The sequence below is a fragment of the Rhinolophus sinicus genome, linkage group LG05 (genome assembly GCF_036562045.2).
Source record: "Rhinolophus sinicus isolate RSC01 linkage group LG05, ASM3656204v1, whole genome shotgun sequence".
Classification (NCBI taxonomy): Eukaryota; Metazoa; Chordata; class Mammalia; order Chiroptera; family Rhinolophidae; genus Rhinolophus; species Rhinolophus sinicus.
Window position 1 is genome coordinate 18,952,234 of NC_133755.1, and position 14,097 is coordinate 18,966,330.

At 34.1% G+C, this 14,097-nt stretch overlaps 1 protein-coding gene across 1 annotated transcript in view; it reads left to right on the top strand.

Moving 5' to 3' along the window:
* PPP1CB (protein phosphatase 1 catalytic subunit beta) overlaps positions 1-14,097 on the top strand; it is a 33,416-nt gene that overhangs the window by 16,357 nt on the left and 2,962 nt on the right. Inside the window, exons 3-8 of the mRNA XM_019735319.2 lie at positions 453-584; positions 2,420-2,650; positions 4,503-4,607; positions 6,253-6,324; positions 9,586-9,737; positions 13,007-13,141. Of these exons, the coding sequence (XP_019590878.1) occupies positions 453-584; positions 2,420-2,650; positions 4,503-4,607; positions 6,253-6,324; positions 9,586-9,737; positions 13,007-13,141 (827 nt within the window). The remainder of the gene's footprint in view (positions 1-452; positions 585-2,419; positions 2,651-4,502; positions 4,608-6,252; positions 6,325-9,585; positions 9,738-13,006; positions 13,142-14,097) is intronic.

Sequence of the window (14,097 nt, forward strand, 5' to 3'; positions counted from 1 at the left end):
ATAGAGGTGGTGGTTGCTAAAATTTTGGGGACTGCTCATAATATTCCAAGAAAGTGTGTGAAGCTTTTAACTTTCTTTCTTCATAGCCACTGCTTCTTAATGATGCTGTTTTGGCCTTCGCCTACTAAGTTTAAGACGTTGCTGAGAGAGTAGGCCAGACTCTTAAAAGTGCTGTCCCTGAAACCTATTAGGTCTCTTGACCACTGGAGAGCAAAGGAGGACTGTGTGTCCGTGGCAGCAGCCATCAAGAACTAGCATCAGTGGAGATAGAGAGAAGCCAAGGATGATAGAATAACCTTTCTGTTAGTGTAGGACACAACAGGGTGTCTTCTGGTAGTTTGCTGCCTGTGTGACTTCTCTGATCTTCAAAATATGGGCCTGACTCTTTTCTAAGGATTATTATTTTATAGATAAATTTTAGAAAACTGACCATTTTATTCATTGTTTATCAGTACGAGGATGTCGTCCAGGAAAGATTGTGCAGATGACTGAAGCAGAAGTTCGGGGCTTATGTATCAAGTCTCGGGAGATCTTTCTCAGCCAGCCCATTCTTTTGGAATTGGAAGCACCGCTGAAAATTTGTGGTATGTAAATGAGTAAAGTTGGAAACAATCTTTTTTGAATTCTGGTTTTCCTCCCATATTTACATTGAAGATGATCTAGAGAAAACATTTAAAATTTTCTGTATAAAATAGAAGATTGATAGGTTTTATTATATTAAAATTAAAACTTTCAGAAAATGACAAGTTACAAGGAAATATTTGCTACATAATACGACAGATAAAAGGATTGCTATTCACAATATATATAGAGAATTGTAAATAAAAAAAGACACTACAATAGAAAAATTAAAAGAGGCAGGTCTTAGAAGAAATTCAAACGGCCAGTAAATGTAAGATCCTCAGCCCCACTACTAATCAGGGAAATAGAATTTGAAAAACAAGTCCTGAACACTAATCAGATTGAAAAAATATCAAAAATTGATACCCAGTGTTGTCAAAAGTGTGGAGAAATGGGCGTGTCAGTACACTTAGAAAACATAGGTACAGAATTTTGGGTGTCAGTGTGGCAATACTGGCAGTATTCTAACTTTGTTGTGATCATTTTGATTTATTTTGAAAATGATATAACTTTACAGTTTGTTCTCTCAGATCTTAGCACGGCTTTTGGCCACAAGCAAAAATTTGTGACCTTAGGTTGAGTGATTGCATTTTTCTATAGTTCACATAACAATGGGAAATGATATAAATAATGTATTGTACTGGCTTTTGGTTTAATATGTAGTTTTTCTTTTTAGTGACTGTTAGTGTTTATGACATAGCTTTATGGACTTAACTATCAGCATTTGCTCAATCAAGGATTATTTGCTATATGCAAAAATTTCCATTATCCTGAATATTTCTTAGTGATCCACAGTCACACCGTGTAACCTGCAAATGCTTAATGTACTCTTTAATTACTTTCTTTTCTGTTTCTTCCAGTGGTTTATTAAGTCATATGCTTGGTGCTTCTTTGTACAGTGACGAGAAAATAAGAGATACTAACTAAGTAAATGTTTGTTGAAAAAGTTAGCTTGTAGTATCATCTTTAAGTACTAGGTAGCAATATGGAATTTTGTGGGAATGATCTGTCCCTTTGATGAATTTAAATGAAGCAAATATAGCTACTTAAAAGTCATCTTTAAAATAATTCAAATTCTCAGCAAGGTCTTCTTTAAAATGCTTTAATATATAGAGAATTATTAATGATAATAAATAAAATAATAGAGATAATTTGAAGGTAATAGAAATTATTTATGCTAAACATTTCTAAGTTCTTGCTGTTTGTCTCTCTGCTTAGTATACCAAAGTGACCTAAGTTAAACTACCAAATAACAAGAGTAACTGTTAGTTCTCTATTGTATAACAGATTACCCCAAAACTTTGTGGCTTAAAACAACATTAATTTATCACCTCACAGTTCCTGTGGGTCAGGAACTTGGGCACAGCTTAGCCGGGTCTTCTGGTTCTAGGTCTCTTACAAGGCTGCGATCAAGGTGTCATCTGGGGCTGCAGTCCTCTCCAGGCTCAACTGTGAAAGGATTCAGCTCCTTATGGACTGAGGGCCTGAGTTCCTAAGGAGTGTTGGCCAGAGGCCACCTTCAAGTTCTTTGCCATATGTGCTCCATAAGGCAGCTGGCTTCATCATCGAGCGTGAGAGAAGGCAAGAGAGAGAGTGCAAGCAAGATGGAAGTCAGTCTTTTGTAACCTAGTCTCAGGAGTGACAGCTCATCTCACTTTAGTTAGAAGCAAGTCACTAACGACAGCCCACATTTGGGGGGAGAGGATTCCATAAGGCTGTAAACATGGGGAATCATTTCATAGAAGCTGCTTTTGCCACAGTAACCAAATGCTCTAAAACTGACTTTTTCTGTTTTTAGGAGATATTCATGGACAGTATACAGATTTACTGCGATTATTTGAATACGGAGGTTTCCCACCAGAAGCCAACTATCTTTTCTTAGGAGATTATGTGGACAGAGGAAAGCAGTCTTTGGAAACCATTTGTTTGCTATTGGCTTACAAAATCAAATATCCAGAGAACTTCTTTCTCTTAAGAGGAAACCATGAGTGTGCTAGCATCAATCGCATTTATGGATTCTATGATGAATGTAAGTAAAAATAAAACCCTATTTTTTATTAATGGAAAAATTCCTTGATAATTTTCCATTTAAAAATAGTTCCTTCAAGTCAGTTTTTTTAAAATATGATCTATCAAGCATAAGCCCAAGAAGAGAGCCTTTCATGGAAGAGGAACCTGAAACTGGGAAACGATACTAATTAAATTGGTTCCTTGGGCTTTCTTTGGTCATGTTGTTTCAGGTTGACTGCAGCTTACTCTGCAGGAAGGCCCTCTTGTAATTAGTTTACGTAGTAAAATATTCAAGTGGAACAGAGGCCACTATATACAGTAGACTCTGGTTTTCTAGTGCCCGTTAAGTTTTTAGCTCTCAGCATTCTTGTGATATGACAGAAACTCTTATTGGCCGTCTGTCACAGGAAATAGTGACACATCCTGTGAAATTATGTAAAAGTTGAAGTTTATCACTAGAATTTTATTCGTCTATAAACCGCGAGAGATAAGGATACTGAATACTCTGGGGGGTATCTTTATTCTGTACTCCTTTTCATCAGTAAGAAATCACTGATTTGCTGTTGTATGGTAGTGCTTACAAGTATCCTTACTGAATTACCCTACTACATTTTAATTTGGTCTTTTGTATGGAGTGAACATATATTTGGTGAATTACAATTTAGAACCAATTACAATGATTTTCAAATTGAATTTATTGGTTTTTAGTGCTGAATTCCCTATTAGAATCTGTTTTTGCTTTTCTGTATCCTTAGATATGGTACAGTCTTATTCAAACTCCTGTTTCCTTGATTCATATAATCATTTATTTGACAAATGTTTGAAGAAGCGTTTTATGTCTGGCACAATTCTAAACACTGTGAATGTGCAGCAGTATACAAGACAGGTGGTGTCTATTCTCATGGAGCTTACGTTCTAATGGGAATGATTCTTTATTTGAATTTATATTGCATTTTCATTTCTGAGGTGTAGTATATGGTTTCAGTTGTTTAAATCAGACCAGTGGGCAGGAAGTGGGTTGTAGTATATTCAAACTAGAACCACTTTTCAAAACTACATCAGAAATAGAGATATATTCTTAAAAGATAAAATATGGGCTTGAATATCCTTGGGATAGAAATGACATCAGATGAAATGATGTATGTGAGAATACCTCGTAAACACTACTTTGAGTTATACTTAAGTCATTGAGAGGCAGGTTATGGCATAAAAGCATAGGAAATTAGTGCTTTTGTCTTTCATCCTCTCCCTGGGTTAGTTGTTGAAACTTATTGCCAAATTCAGAAAAATTGAGTAACTCTAAAAAGGTGAACATACACTTGAGATTGTCTTTGTTGTAGTGCTTTTTGTTAAGACTACAGGAAAATTACAGCCTTTGTGTCTATTTATACTTGCTATAGTGTCAAGTTGTAATTCACTCAAGTGAATACCAGTTAAGCACTTGGAAATTCTCCTTTCTTGGCAGTAAGTTTATGCTGTGTTACTCAATGCATTAGAGTTAAAATGGACAATGTCCAGAGGCTCTCCTTTCACTTCTGCTTACTTATTTGGCTAGGTATTTAGTGTATGTGTTGAATGGAAAAAATAAACTAACAGTCTATTAAAGTATTTCAGAGTTGCTATATTGTAGTGATCTTAAAAGACAAGTGTTTAATGTATTTGTTTCATAAAACACCTAGCACAGTCTTTGAAGTCTTTGTAACTTTACTGAAGTTGTGCATTTTTTAATACTTATTGTCTTTTTAAGTGTATACAAGTAACACTTCATTATAGAAAAAACACAGTGCTAGGTATGTATAAAGAAAATTTAAGTCATTTATAATCCTCTGCTTATGAGATTTATTTATTCTATCTGCTTGTTCTTTTTATAGGCAAACGAAGGTTTAATATTAAATTGTGGAAGACCTTCACTGATTGTTTCAACTGTCTGCCTATAGCTGCCATTGTGGATGAGAAGATCTTCTGTTGTCACGGAGGTAGACTAGTCATTTTGCCTTATGGGTGTTTCTGAATTCTTCTGTTATTTACAGGAGACCTATAATAATTAAGATGCTGTCAGAAAACAAAGCAGTGCCTGTGTGAAAACGCAAGTGATTGAAACTGTTTTAAACATGGCTAAAATCTTTTACTAATTATAAATTTAGAATTATTTATACATAATGAAAATTTAGTACTTTAAAGAATTTCACATGAGGAGGGTAATCAAAGTGTTGTTTGAAAAAAATACCTTTTGCCTCAGTTTTGACAGAAAGATGCCCCTACTGTCAGTAAAAATGAGAGAATCATTATTATTTTTCTGCCTATACTAAATGCCTTTCATCAGAACACAGGTATAATTTAATATTCCCACATGCCGAGAGTTTTAGGCTTTCTGTAATATGTCTGCTTTAGTCCTAAAAATAATTTTTGGTAAAATAAGTTATTCTGTATGCCTTGTTAAAATAAGCTTGACTATATGAAAGTTTATTTCAAAAACCAACATGTGTCTAGCGCTTAGCTAGATGCTATGAAAATATATAGATAGTGTATGATCTGGCTATCTTGAGGAATTAAAAAACCTATTCATAAAATGTATATATTCAAAACATTGAGTAATGAGAGGAATTTAATAACGTCAGAAGTAATTGTAGAGACAGTAATTATGAGAAGTCAGGAAAGGGAGAGAGTTGTTGGGTGAATGTTTGTGAAGGGATGGGTTTTGGAGGATAAAGACTTTGGAGAGGTGAAAAGGACTTGAGTCAGACTTTTTTATGTTAAGTTCAAAGAATGTGTGAGGACTGGCCTGACTAGAATGGCAAGTACATGTTGGGGAATGATGAGATCAGATTACGAGATTTCAGGCCTGAGCGTTGGAGTTTATTGAATAGTCTAATAGCCATACCGGGTTTTTATACAGGGAAGTATTTAATGAAAATACTGTAAGAAAATTAGTTTTCCATCAATATGTAGGAAGAATTGAAATGGAGGAAAGCTGAAAAGAAAGATGCACATGTCTAGTCCTGAAGTAGTAAATGGTTTAGTCTCTAACAGAACATAATTCACTATATTAATTGAAATGTAACAGTATAATTAGTTTCATGTTTTGTGATGATTGTCTATGAAAGAGAAATACTAGCATCTTTCTATGTACTACTTTAAAGATTGCAAAGTATTCTCATGTCCTTTTTCTTGTTGATCATTCTGATCACATGCTTTTATGAAGATAATGAACGTGTTGGAGTGGATTATAGGGTCTAATGGGACAGAGTGAGTCACTTTAACTTGGAAGTAAACATGTTTAAGAGTAGGTAATAAGTAGCAAAAGTGGTAGGAAGGATTGGAATCGAGTATGTTCCTATGAAGGGCAGGGAATGTTTGGAAAGAAAGAAGATTGGTAGGATTTTTTTCCTTAAGAAGTCTTTTGAAATGAAAGGGAATTTCATTCCCTGGTAGGGAAAAGTGGAGAAAATCTAATCATAATCTATTATATCCAAGTGGGGTACTGTTTAATAGCTCCCTATATTAAAAGGAACACATTAAGTACATTTAACTTCACATAGTGAATCTACTTTTAAGTGTTTTTTTAATTTGAGTAAAAATTTTTTTAGATGTCAGTACTATGACTCATTTTTTTATTTCTAGGACTCTCACCAGACCTGCAATCTATGGAGCAGATTCGGAGAATTATGAGACCCACTGATGTCCCTGATACAGGTTAAGTATATAGAGAAGTTTACTTAATTGTTTTATGTAAAATGTTGGCATATTTGAATTAAAGGATACAACTTAGGAACAGCTAAATGGAAGAGATGCATAGAGCAAGGTACGGGGTGGAGGGTGGTTGATGACCAGCTTCCACACCCTTTGGCATCAATGAGTTCACCAATCTGAAAGCTCCCTAAATCTACTTGTTTAAGAGTTTTTATAGAACTGTTTCCAGCCACACTTCCGTAGGTGGTGGAGACAGGGTCGGAGGTCTGCGAGTTTCAACCTTCTAATTGTGTGTTTGGACTTTTGTTGACTGGCCCCATCCTGAAGCTATATAGGGTCCTTTGGGTCACTTCATTAGTGTAAATTCAGGTGTGATGGAAAGGGACTCCTTATGAATAACAAAAGACATTTCTGTCACTTAAGAAATCCCAAGGATTTTAGGAGCTCTGTGCCAGGAATGGGAACAAAGACCAAATATATTTTTATTATATCACTTATGTTATGTTAAAAGCATTAACATAAGCAAAATTGCCCTTTCTCTCAGTTTCTACCAGATTTTTTATAAACAAACGTACACTGGATTGATTGTCCCATTGTGACTTGTGTAAGCAGACCCACCCTTATGTGTCGTATTCATTGGTTCTCAACAAACGAGTATCTTCAAAATGAGTATTGCCTAGAGGTGCCATAGGGTCTAGAAATCATATAATAGGAATATCATATATATGAAAAAAAACAAAGGTGTTTTAGTTTACTGATAGGAAGGTTGTTTATTGGTAATTTTGTAATCAATGTGACGAATTGATTATTCATCGAATATGGTTGGGCTGGTTGGTTTCTAAGTTCGTTTCCCACACTTAGATCCAAAGATTCCATAGGAAGATGAGCTTAAAAAAATATTTATGGCCCAGTGCCTGTACAAAACATGGCCAAAGCTCTAAATTGAACTGTTAAGAAAATGCATTTAATTTCTTGTTTCCACGTGAGATTGGATTGTTTTGCTCAGTGTATTAAATCCTAATATTATTCAAAATGCTACTCATGACTAAACATCAACCATTATAAACAGTTGTATAGATCCTCTGTTGTCAGTAAGCCACTGACATTGCATATTGTAATAAGTTGCCTCATGACTTACTCATATAACACAACTTATTAGTGTTGATTATAAAAGAGAACATACATTTTACCAGATTTTGATTGTAATTATGGAATATATTTGACTAAACCTAATAGAAACTGGTAATTAAATAATTGGGCATTTATTGAAAATGCTGTTTTTTAAATGAGATATATAAATATATATTTCAAGTTATTACGTCTTCGGAGTTTCTGTTAATGGTGTAGTTCAAATATAAAATAGTTTCAAAAGTGATACATTAGACTTCTCTTTTCAGTATATTTTAATGGGAATTTTCTGAGATGCTGAAAGTGGTCATTTTAAACTTGGTAATCTAAAGAAATTTATAAATTAACACATTTTCTTGAAACTACCCTAATGATTGTGATGCTTGTTCATTAGGAATTGAATTATAAAACACTGAACCGTGACTCTGAGATTCTTGATTCCATTAAGATTGAATACTGCCAGATTATTGTTGCTACCATTATTTAATTTTCTATGCATTAATTTTCTATGCAATATGACAGACTGTCATATTGCCTGAATAATTCCCAAAACAACTGCATTCTAGTTTTATTGTCACATTAAAACTATAGATTAACATCTTGGCCTCCCGCTTACTGCTTCATCTGTGGAAACAGACTGGAAAGTAGGAGCGATCAGAGGACTGAGTGTGTGTATTTAAAAAAAAAAAAAATCAGCTTGTGATTCGTTAAAAATTAGGGTTTGTAAATTGAGACTATCTCCATAGATTTTGTGTGTTGGTGGATTTCTTAAAACAACATAGCAGGATTTTAGGAAATGATAGAAATTAAGAGTACACTGCCACCAATTCTTCAAGATGTTTTAGATAATTCCTCTATCAAGACAAGCTATATATGATCCAAAATGAAAATCTCCTTTCCTGATAAGCTATGTTATAAAGTTTATGGATCATCAAAATATATATATATTCCCTTAGGACCATAATTCTTGGAAAAGTACTTAACATCACCATCTCAGCATCCATCCCCTCTTAATCTCCCTATAGTTTGACTTTTATCCACTCTCTTCCCCTCAATCATCAAAAAATTGCTTTCATTAGGGTCTGATGATGTAATTGTCTAAGTGCCACATTTTTGGCTTTTGACCTGTTGCAGTTGTTCATTGTACTTGAAACGTAACAGTTTTCTCATTCTAGATAATTCGTACCCTTCTCAGGAGATCTCTGCTATTCTAATCTCGTTATTTTGCTGTGACCATTTGGTCTCAGTATTTTTTGCTCATACCCCCTCCTCTGCCTACTTGTTACATGTTTGATTCCTCAGAATTCATTTACTGGCCTTCTCACTTTTCATTCCCAAGGTGGTCTGAGTCCCTCTTAAGGTTTATGTATGATAAAGATACCCGGACAAGTGCTTTTAGCTCTGACCTCTTTTCTTAAGCCCAAAGCATTACTAAAGCCAAGGATCTGATCTGGTTTTGTTCCTTCAGATTTTATTTAAACTCTCAAGGCTTTCATAGAAAATGTTTTCTTCCCTCAAGTTGATCTTTAGATAAATGCAATTCCAATGAAATCTGAACTGGGTTCATGGGATTAGACAAACTGATTCAGAAATTTATATGTGGAAGAACAGAGGATTGAAAGTAACCGAGACAATCCTGAAGGAAAAAAAAATATTAACTGGGTATACTAGCCCTACAAAATATAGAGATTTATTTAAAAGTGCTAGTGTGTTGTTGGCTCAGGGATAAATAAAATTAACGGAATAGACCACGGCACCCAGAAACAGACAGTGTAGGTAGCTCTCTATAAGTAAAGGATGAATTCAGGAAATGCTGCTGGGTCATTTGGTTATCCATGTGGAGAAACTGCATACAAAAGATGAACAGCTTTTTCCATGTTATGTGCTTAGAGTGCGCCATGTACATGTTTATGATATGTGGAAAGGGTTGGAAAGCACTACCGTAAGAAGCCAGGGAAGATTATATTTGTGTGGTGCTTTAACAGAGTGGGTAAGTTCAATAAACTGAGATGCAAAGGGGGCACAAGCTTGTTACTGTTTATTAAAGGGTAGGAGGGCAGGAGAACAAATGTAGCATGTATACACTTTATGTGATAAATTCTGGGTTTTTTATTGCTGTGTTTTTATTCTTTAAAGGTTTGCTCTGTGATTTGCTGTGGTCTGACCCAGATAAGGATGTGCAAGGCTGGGGAGAAAACGATCGTGGTGTTTCCTTCACTTTTGGAGCTGATGTAGTCAGTAAATTTCTGAATCGTCATGATTTAGACTTGATTTGTAGAGCTCATCAGGTATGAAATATAAAACTTTTGGATATTTTAATATTTATTAATATCACACAAATCCACTTCTTTTATTTTTGAGGAAACTGAGAGGTGAAGCCTGTACCTTGTTCTTACAGTTAACAGCCTAATGACTTATTAACCCTCCTCACCAGAGGAAATGTTTCAAAAGAATATATTTTTGCAGTGTTTAGAAAATTTAGAAAATTTTTCAGTGCTTGTCTGAAGCTTTTTAGAAATATTTGACCTGTTTTAATATGAAGTTTATATATTATAGATAACAATCAAATGAATTGTATGGATTTTGGTAAGAACAAATCACACTGTAAAAAGACATTTTTGAGAAAGTTGGGGAAATTAGATTATAGACTAGGTTTAGAATCAAGTGGTCATTGTCAATTATTTTAGTTGTGATGATATTGTTATCTAAGAAGGATGTCCATATCAGAAATGCATACTAAAATATGTAAAGGTAGGATGGCATGTCTAGGATTTGCTTTAAAATACATCAGTAGAGAAAAAAGGGGGGGATAAATGAAAGAAGTCAGCAAAATCCTGGTAATTATTGAATCAGGGTGGTTAATAAATGGGAGTTTATTGAACTCTCTATTTTTGTACATATTTGAATTTTCATTATGAAAATATATACACAATTTAGGTTTATTTATTTGTTTCTTTATGTCCTCCACCGCTAGATTGTATACTTTTTAAGGAGGGGATTGAGACTTGCTGACATTTCAATATCCACTGCCTTGTAAACTTACTGACATAGTATAGCATGCATTTAGTATTTGCTGAATAAAAGAATTAACAAAAGCTTAATTTTAACAATTTACTATATTAAGTACTCACGTTCTCTAAAATATAACTGGTATGAAATACATTGAATTTTTTATAATATTTTTTGGCTACTTTTGCAAGTACTAAAAGTATCTGAAATTTGTAAATACAATATTTCTAAAGATTTCCTTCTTATTTCTTTATTAAAGCAGAATTTATTACGTATACGCTATTCCACAATACTTTCCTTTTCTCTGGGGCTTGACACCGCATAGATACCTGACTACTACTAGCTTTTTGTGATCCTGTGCAATAAAACACAGGTGATTGGCTTATTTTCTGCACGTGTGGTATATATCACATGCCTTCTTCCTAGCAGAGTCTCCTAGAGAACTAGGAGTTCATGGAAATGAAGTCATGTCCCCAAATTCTTGGCTTTTGGCAGAGTTGTCTTTTAATCAGTAAACATTGTGTTCATGATTGAGATAATTCAGATAAGCCTTATATTAGATAAGAGGGCAGAGTTGCTAAGTTTCCTAATAAAATACCCACTGATACTCAACTTTTTTCACCTGTAGCTCTCCATTCACTTGTCTTTTTAAAAAAAGATGACGATTTTTAAAAGTCACGTTACTGAACTACCTTAGTTTATGTGGTCTTTTTCCAGACACCTCCAAAATCCTATTCTGCTTACTTGGAAGCATATTGTCATGTTTTGGGTGCTAAATTATGCTTAGAGGTCAAGATTGTCTTCGTCAATGGTTTAACACAGGCTCACTACAGAAATTATAATTTCACAAGCCAATAGTATATAGGATTGTGTCTCTGTAAGCCAATAAAAGAAATAACATATTACAAACCAATGATAGATTTTTCACACTGTTTTTTCAGGCAAGGGAAAACAAAAAGAATAAAGTCCAAATTTAACTGAGGTGTACGTTTATACGAGTTTGTACTCAGGCTCCAACTCCAGCTTAGGAGAGATGGCTTAGCCAAGGACAGCTGACGGCCAGCTACCAGGGAAAAAAGTAAAATCCCCTTGTTGCTAGTGCTTGTTGCTAGGCAACGATGGAGCCAGTGTTGACCAGCAAGATGATTTCCTTTGTGGGGGCTGCTGTACAACTTTCTTGCTGTGGGTAAGCCTTTACCAAGGGAGGACCTAATGCCCCAAAGGTTTTCAGAGAGCTGTTTAGGTCAGCAATGAGTCTCCTTCCTCAGAGGGAAGCTCTCCCATGGTCCTCACAAACTCTGGGTATTTGTAGTTTAAATGTCCCCTTGCCATAGTTGCTTCTCCACATGTTTTATTTGATAAGCCCCCAGCAGTGCCCCTCAGCAGCTGAGCTGCTGAGTGCTTAACAACAGATGAGATCATGACATCCTGACACAAGTTACTTCACTCGTACATGAAAACAACTTTACTCTTAAACACAACTGATTTTTTGTCACAAATAAGTGGATTTCAAACCATATCAAACCAATACGCAACACATATTATCTCTAAAATAAAGAGGCTTGTAAGAAACAACACAAATAATTCCTATAGAAAAAAGTCTGTTCTTTCAGTAAATGTGTGAATTAAGTGAGCAAGTGAACAAGGAACCTAAGAACTAAAAGAAGGTACTGAGTGCCAAGCACCATGCTGAGCTTGGAGTAGATAAGGTAGCCAAGGTCTTCACAGAAAAAGTTGGTATCTAAATTCTATCATGACATAAATACAACAGGAGTATGTACCTGATACTTAGGAATTATTTAAAAATGTAAATGATTTTGGAGGTGCTTTCTTGTATTAGCAAGTATTGTAGGATAGTTTTTGCTTAATCAAAGGATATCTAAAAGACTTCAGAAAGTATTCTTGCCTACTATAAATACATATAAAATGTTCACGTGTCATTGCCTACCTCTCAAATTTGTAGAGCCAAGGAACAAATTGTTTAACTCAGGAATTTACAATAGATTCTAGAAATCATGTTAAATCATTAAGTAAAAGAATTATATACAGAAAAATTTATAGGCAGCTAATTTTTAGGAGCATGATCTGTGTGACTTAAGCTCAATTTAGAATTTTCAGTGTGTAGCTACATAATACTAATACAAAATTTTAAAGTGGAGCAGAAAACATGTCCTTGCCATAATGTCTTTCATTGTCTGGTTATTGTTCATTGAATTAAGGATTCTATAGTTGGATTGTAATGCCATCATCTAAGAAGTACTTAGTGTCCCAGCTCCCTGCAGACACTATACCTATTAGCATTTGCCTTGGAAATGGCATGATTTTGAAACTTTTTAATCATAAATTTATTATGATTTTATTTAACTTAAATCCTTGCCATTATAGAAAAGTAATATTAATTTTAATCTTCTAAGGCAAGTTTAAGGATGAAAGTCAAAACAAACAGGGTGGGTTTTTTTTTAGGTCTTTGTCACATTAATCTCAATAAATATAGATAGATGGTTGAGAATTGCCTATAAATTTTTTCTTTTGACATTTCCTTTGTCAGGTGGTGGAAGATGGATATGAATTTTTTGCTAAACGACAATTGGTAACCCTATTTTCAGCTCCAAATTACTGTGGCGAATTTGATAATGCTGGTGGAATGATGAGTGTGGATGAAACTTTGATGTGTTCATTTCAGGTATAATATAAATATATATATATATATATGTTTTTATTCAGCATAATTTTTAATGCAGTCTTGGCAACAAGACAATATCCACCAATAGGAGGTGGATAATATAAATATTAATACATAACAACTAGGAATCTAATTAAAACTATTGTTAGAAAAAATTTTTCTTTTAGATGTATAGTCTTTCCTTGAGCAAGTGTAGAAAATCAGTTTTATTCAGAAGTGATTCTCACTTTAGGCTTGTTAGGGATTTCTAATTTTATTCACAAAGGTTCTGGTCTTTTTGGTATTTGTTAGATATTAGAGTTTTAGGGAAACTAAGTTAGGTCATTCTTAATGCAGATTTTTAAATCGTTACATTACTGAATGACTCCTTGGATAGGGGCTTACCTACTAAAAGAATGAATTCAATGAGTAATTTAGATTTTGTTTCTTTTGCAAGATGAATGGGTGGGACAGATACTGAGGAGAAAGAATTGTATTACAAACTTAGATGAAAATGTAGAATATTTACCTAAGAAAAAACTTTCCAAATTTTAAAGTGCCCATTTATAATTATAGAAACATTTACATTTTAAAGGGAGACCAACTGGAACTTTAGCATGCTACTTAAAATCATTCTTGTTTGTGGACCAAAACAACTTAGATACTTTGTTTTTGCAAAGGTTATTTTATATCCCTAACATGCACACACTGTCTTCTTTTTAAATGTAGAGGGGCTTTCTCATCCCTTTTTATTACATATTATTTGTATCTACTAGTATAATTGAGTGGTAAATGTTTGACTTCTCATTTACAATTTAAGGATGGTAACCAGGCCTTATCCTTCAATGGTTGCCATAGTGAAGTTGAATTAACATATTTTTTCCATTGAGACACTATGATGCCCTGAATAGTTCTAAGAAATGCTTCATAAATCTTTTCTAAGCATTTTTTGTGAATATTTAAATTTTCCATCTATA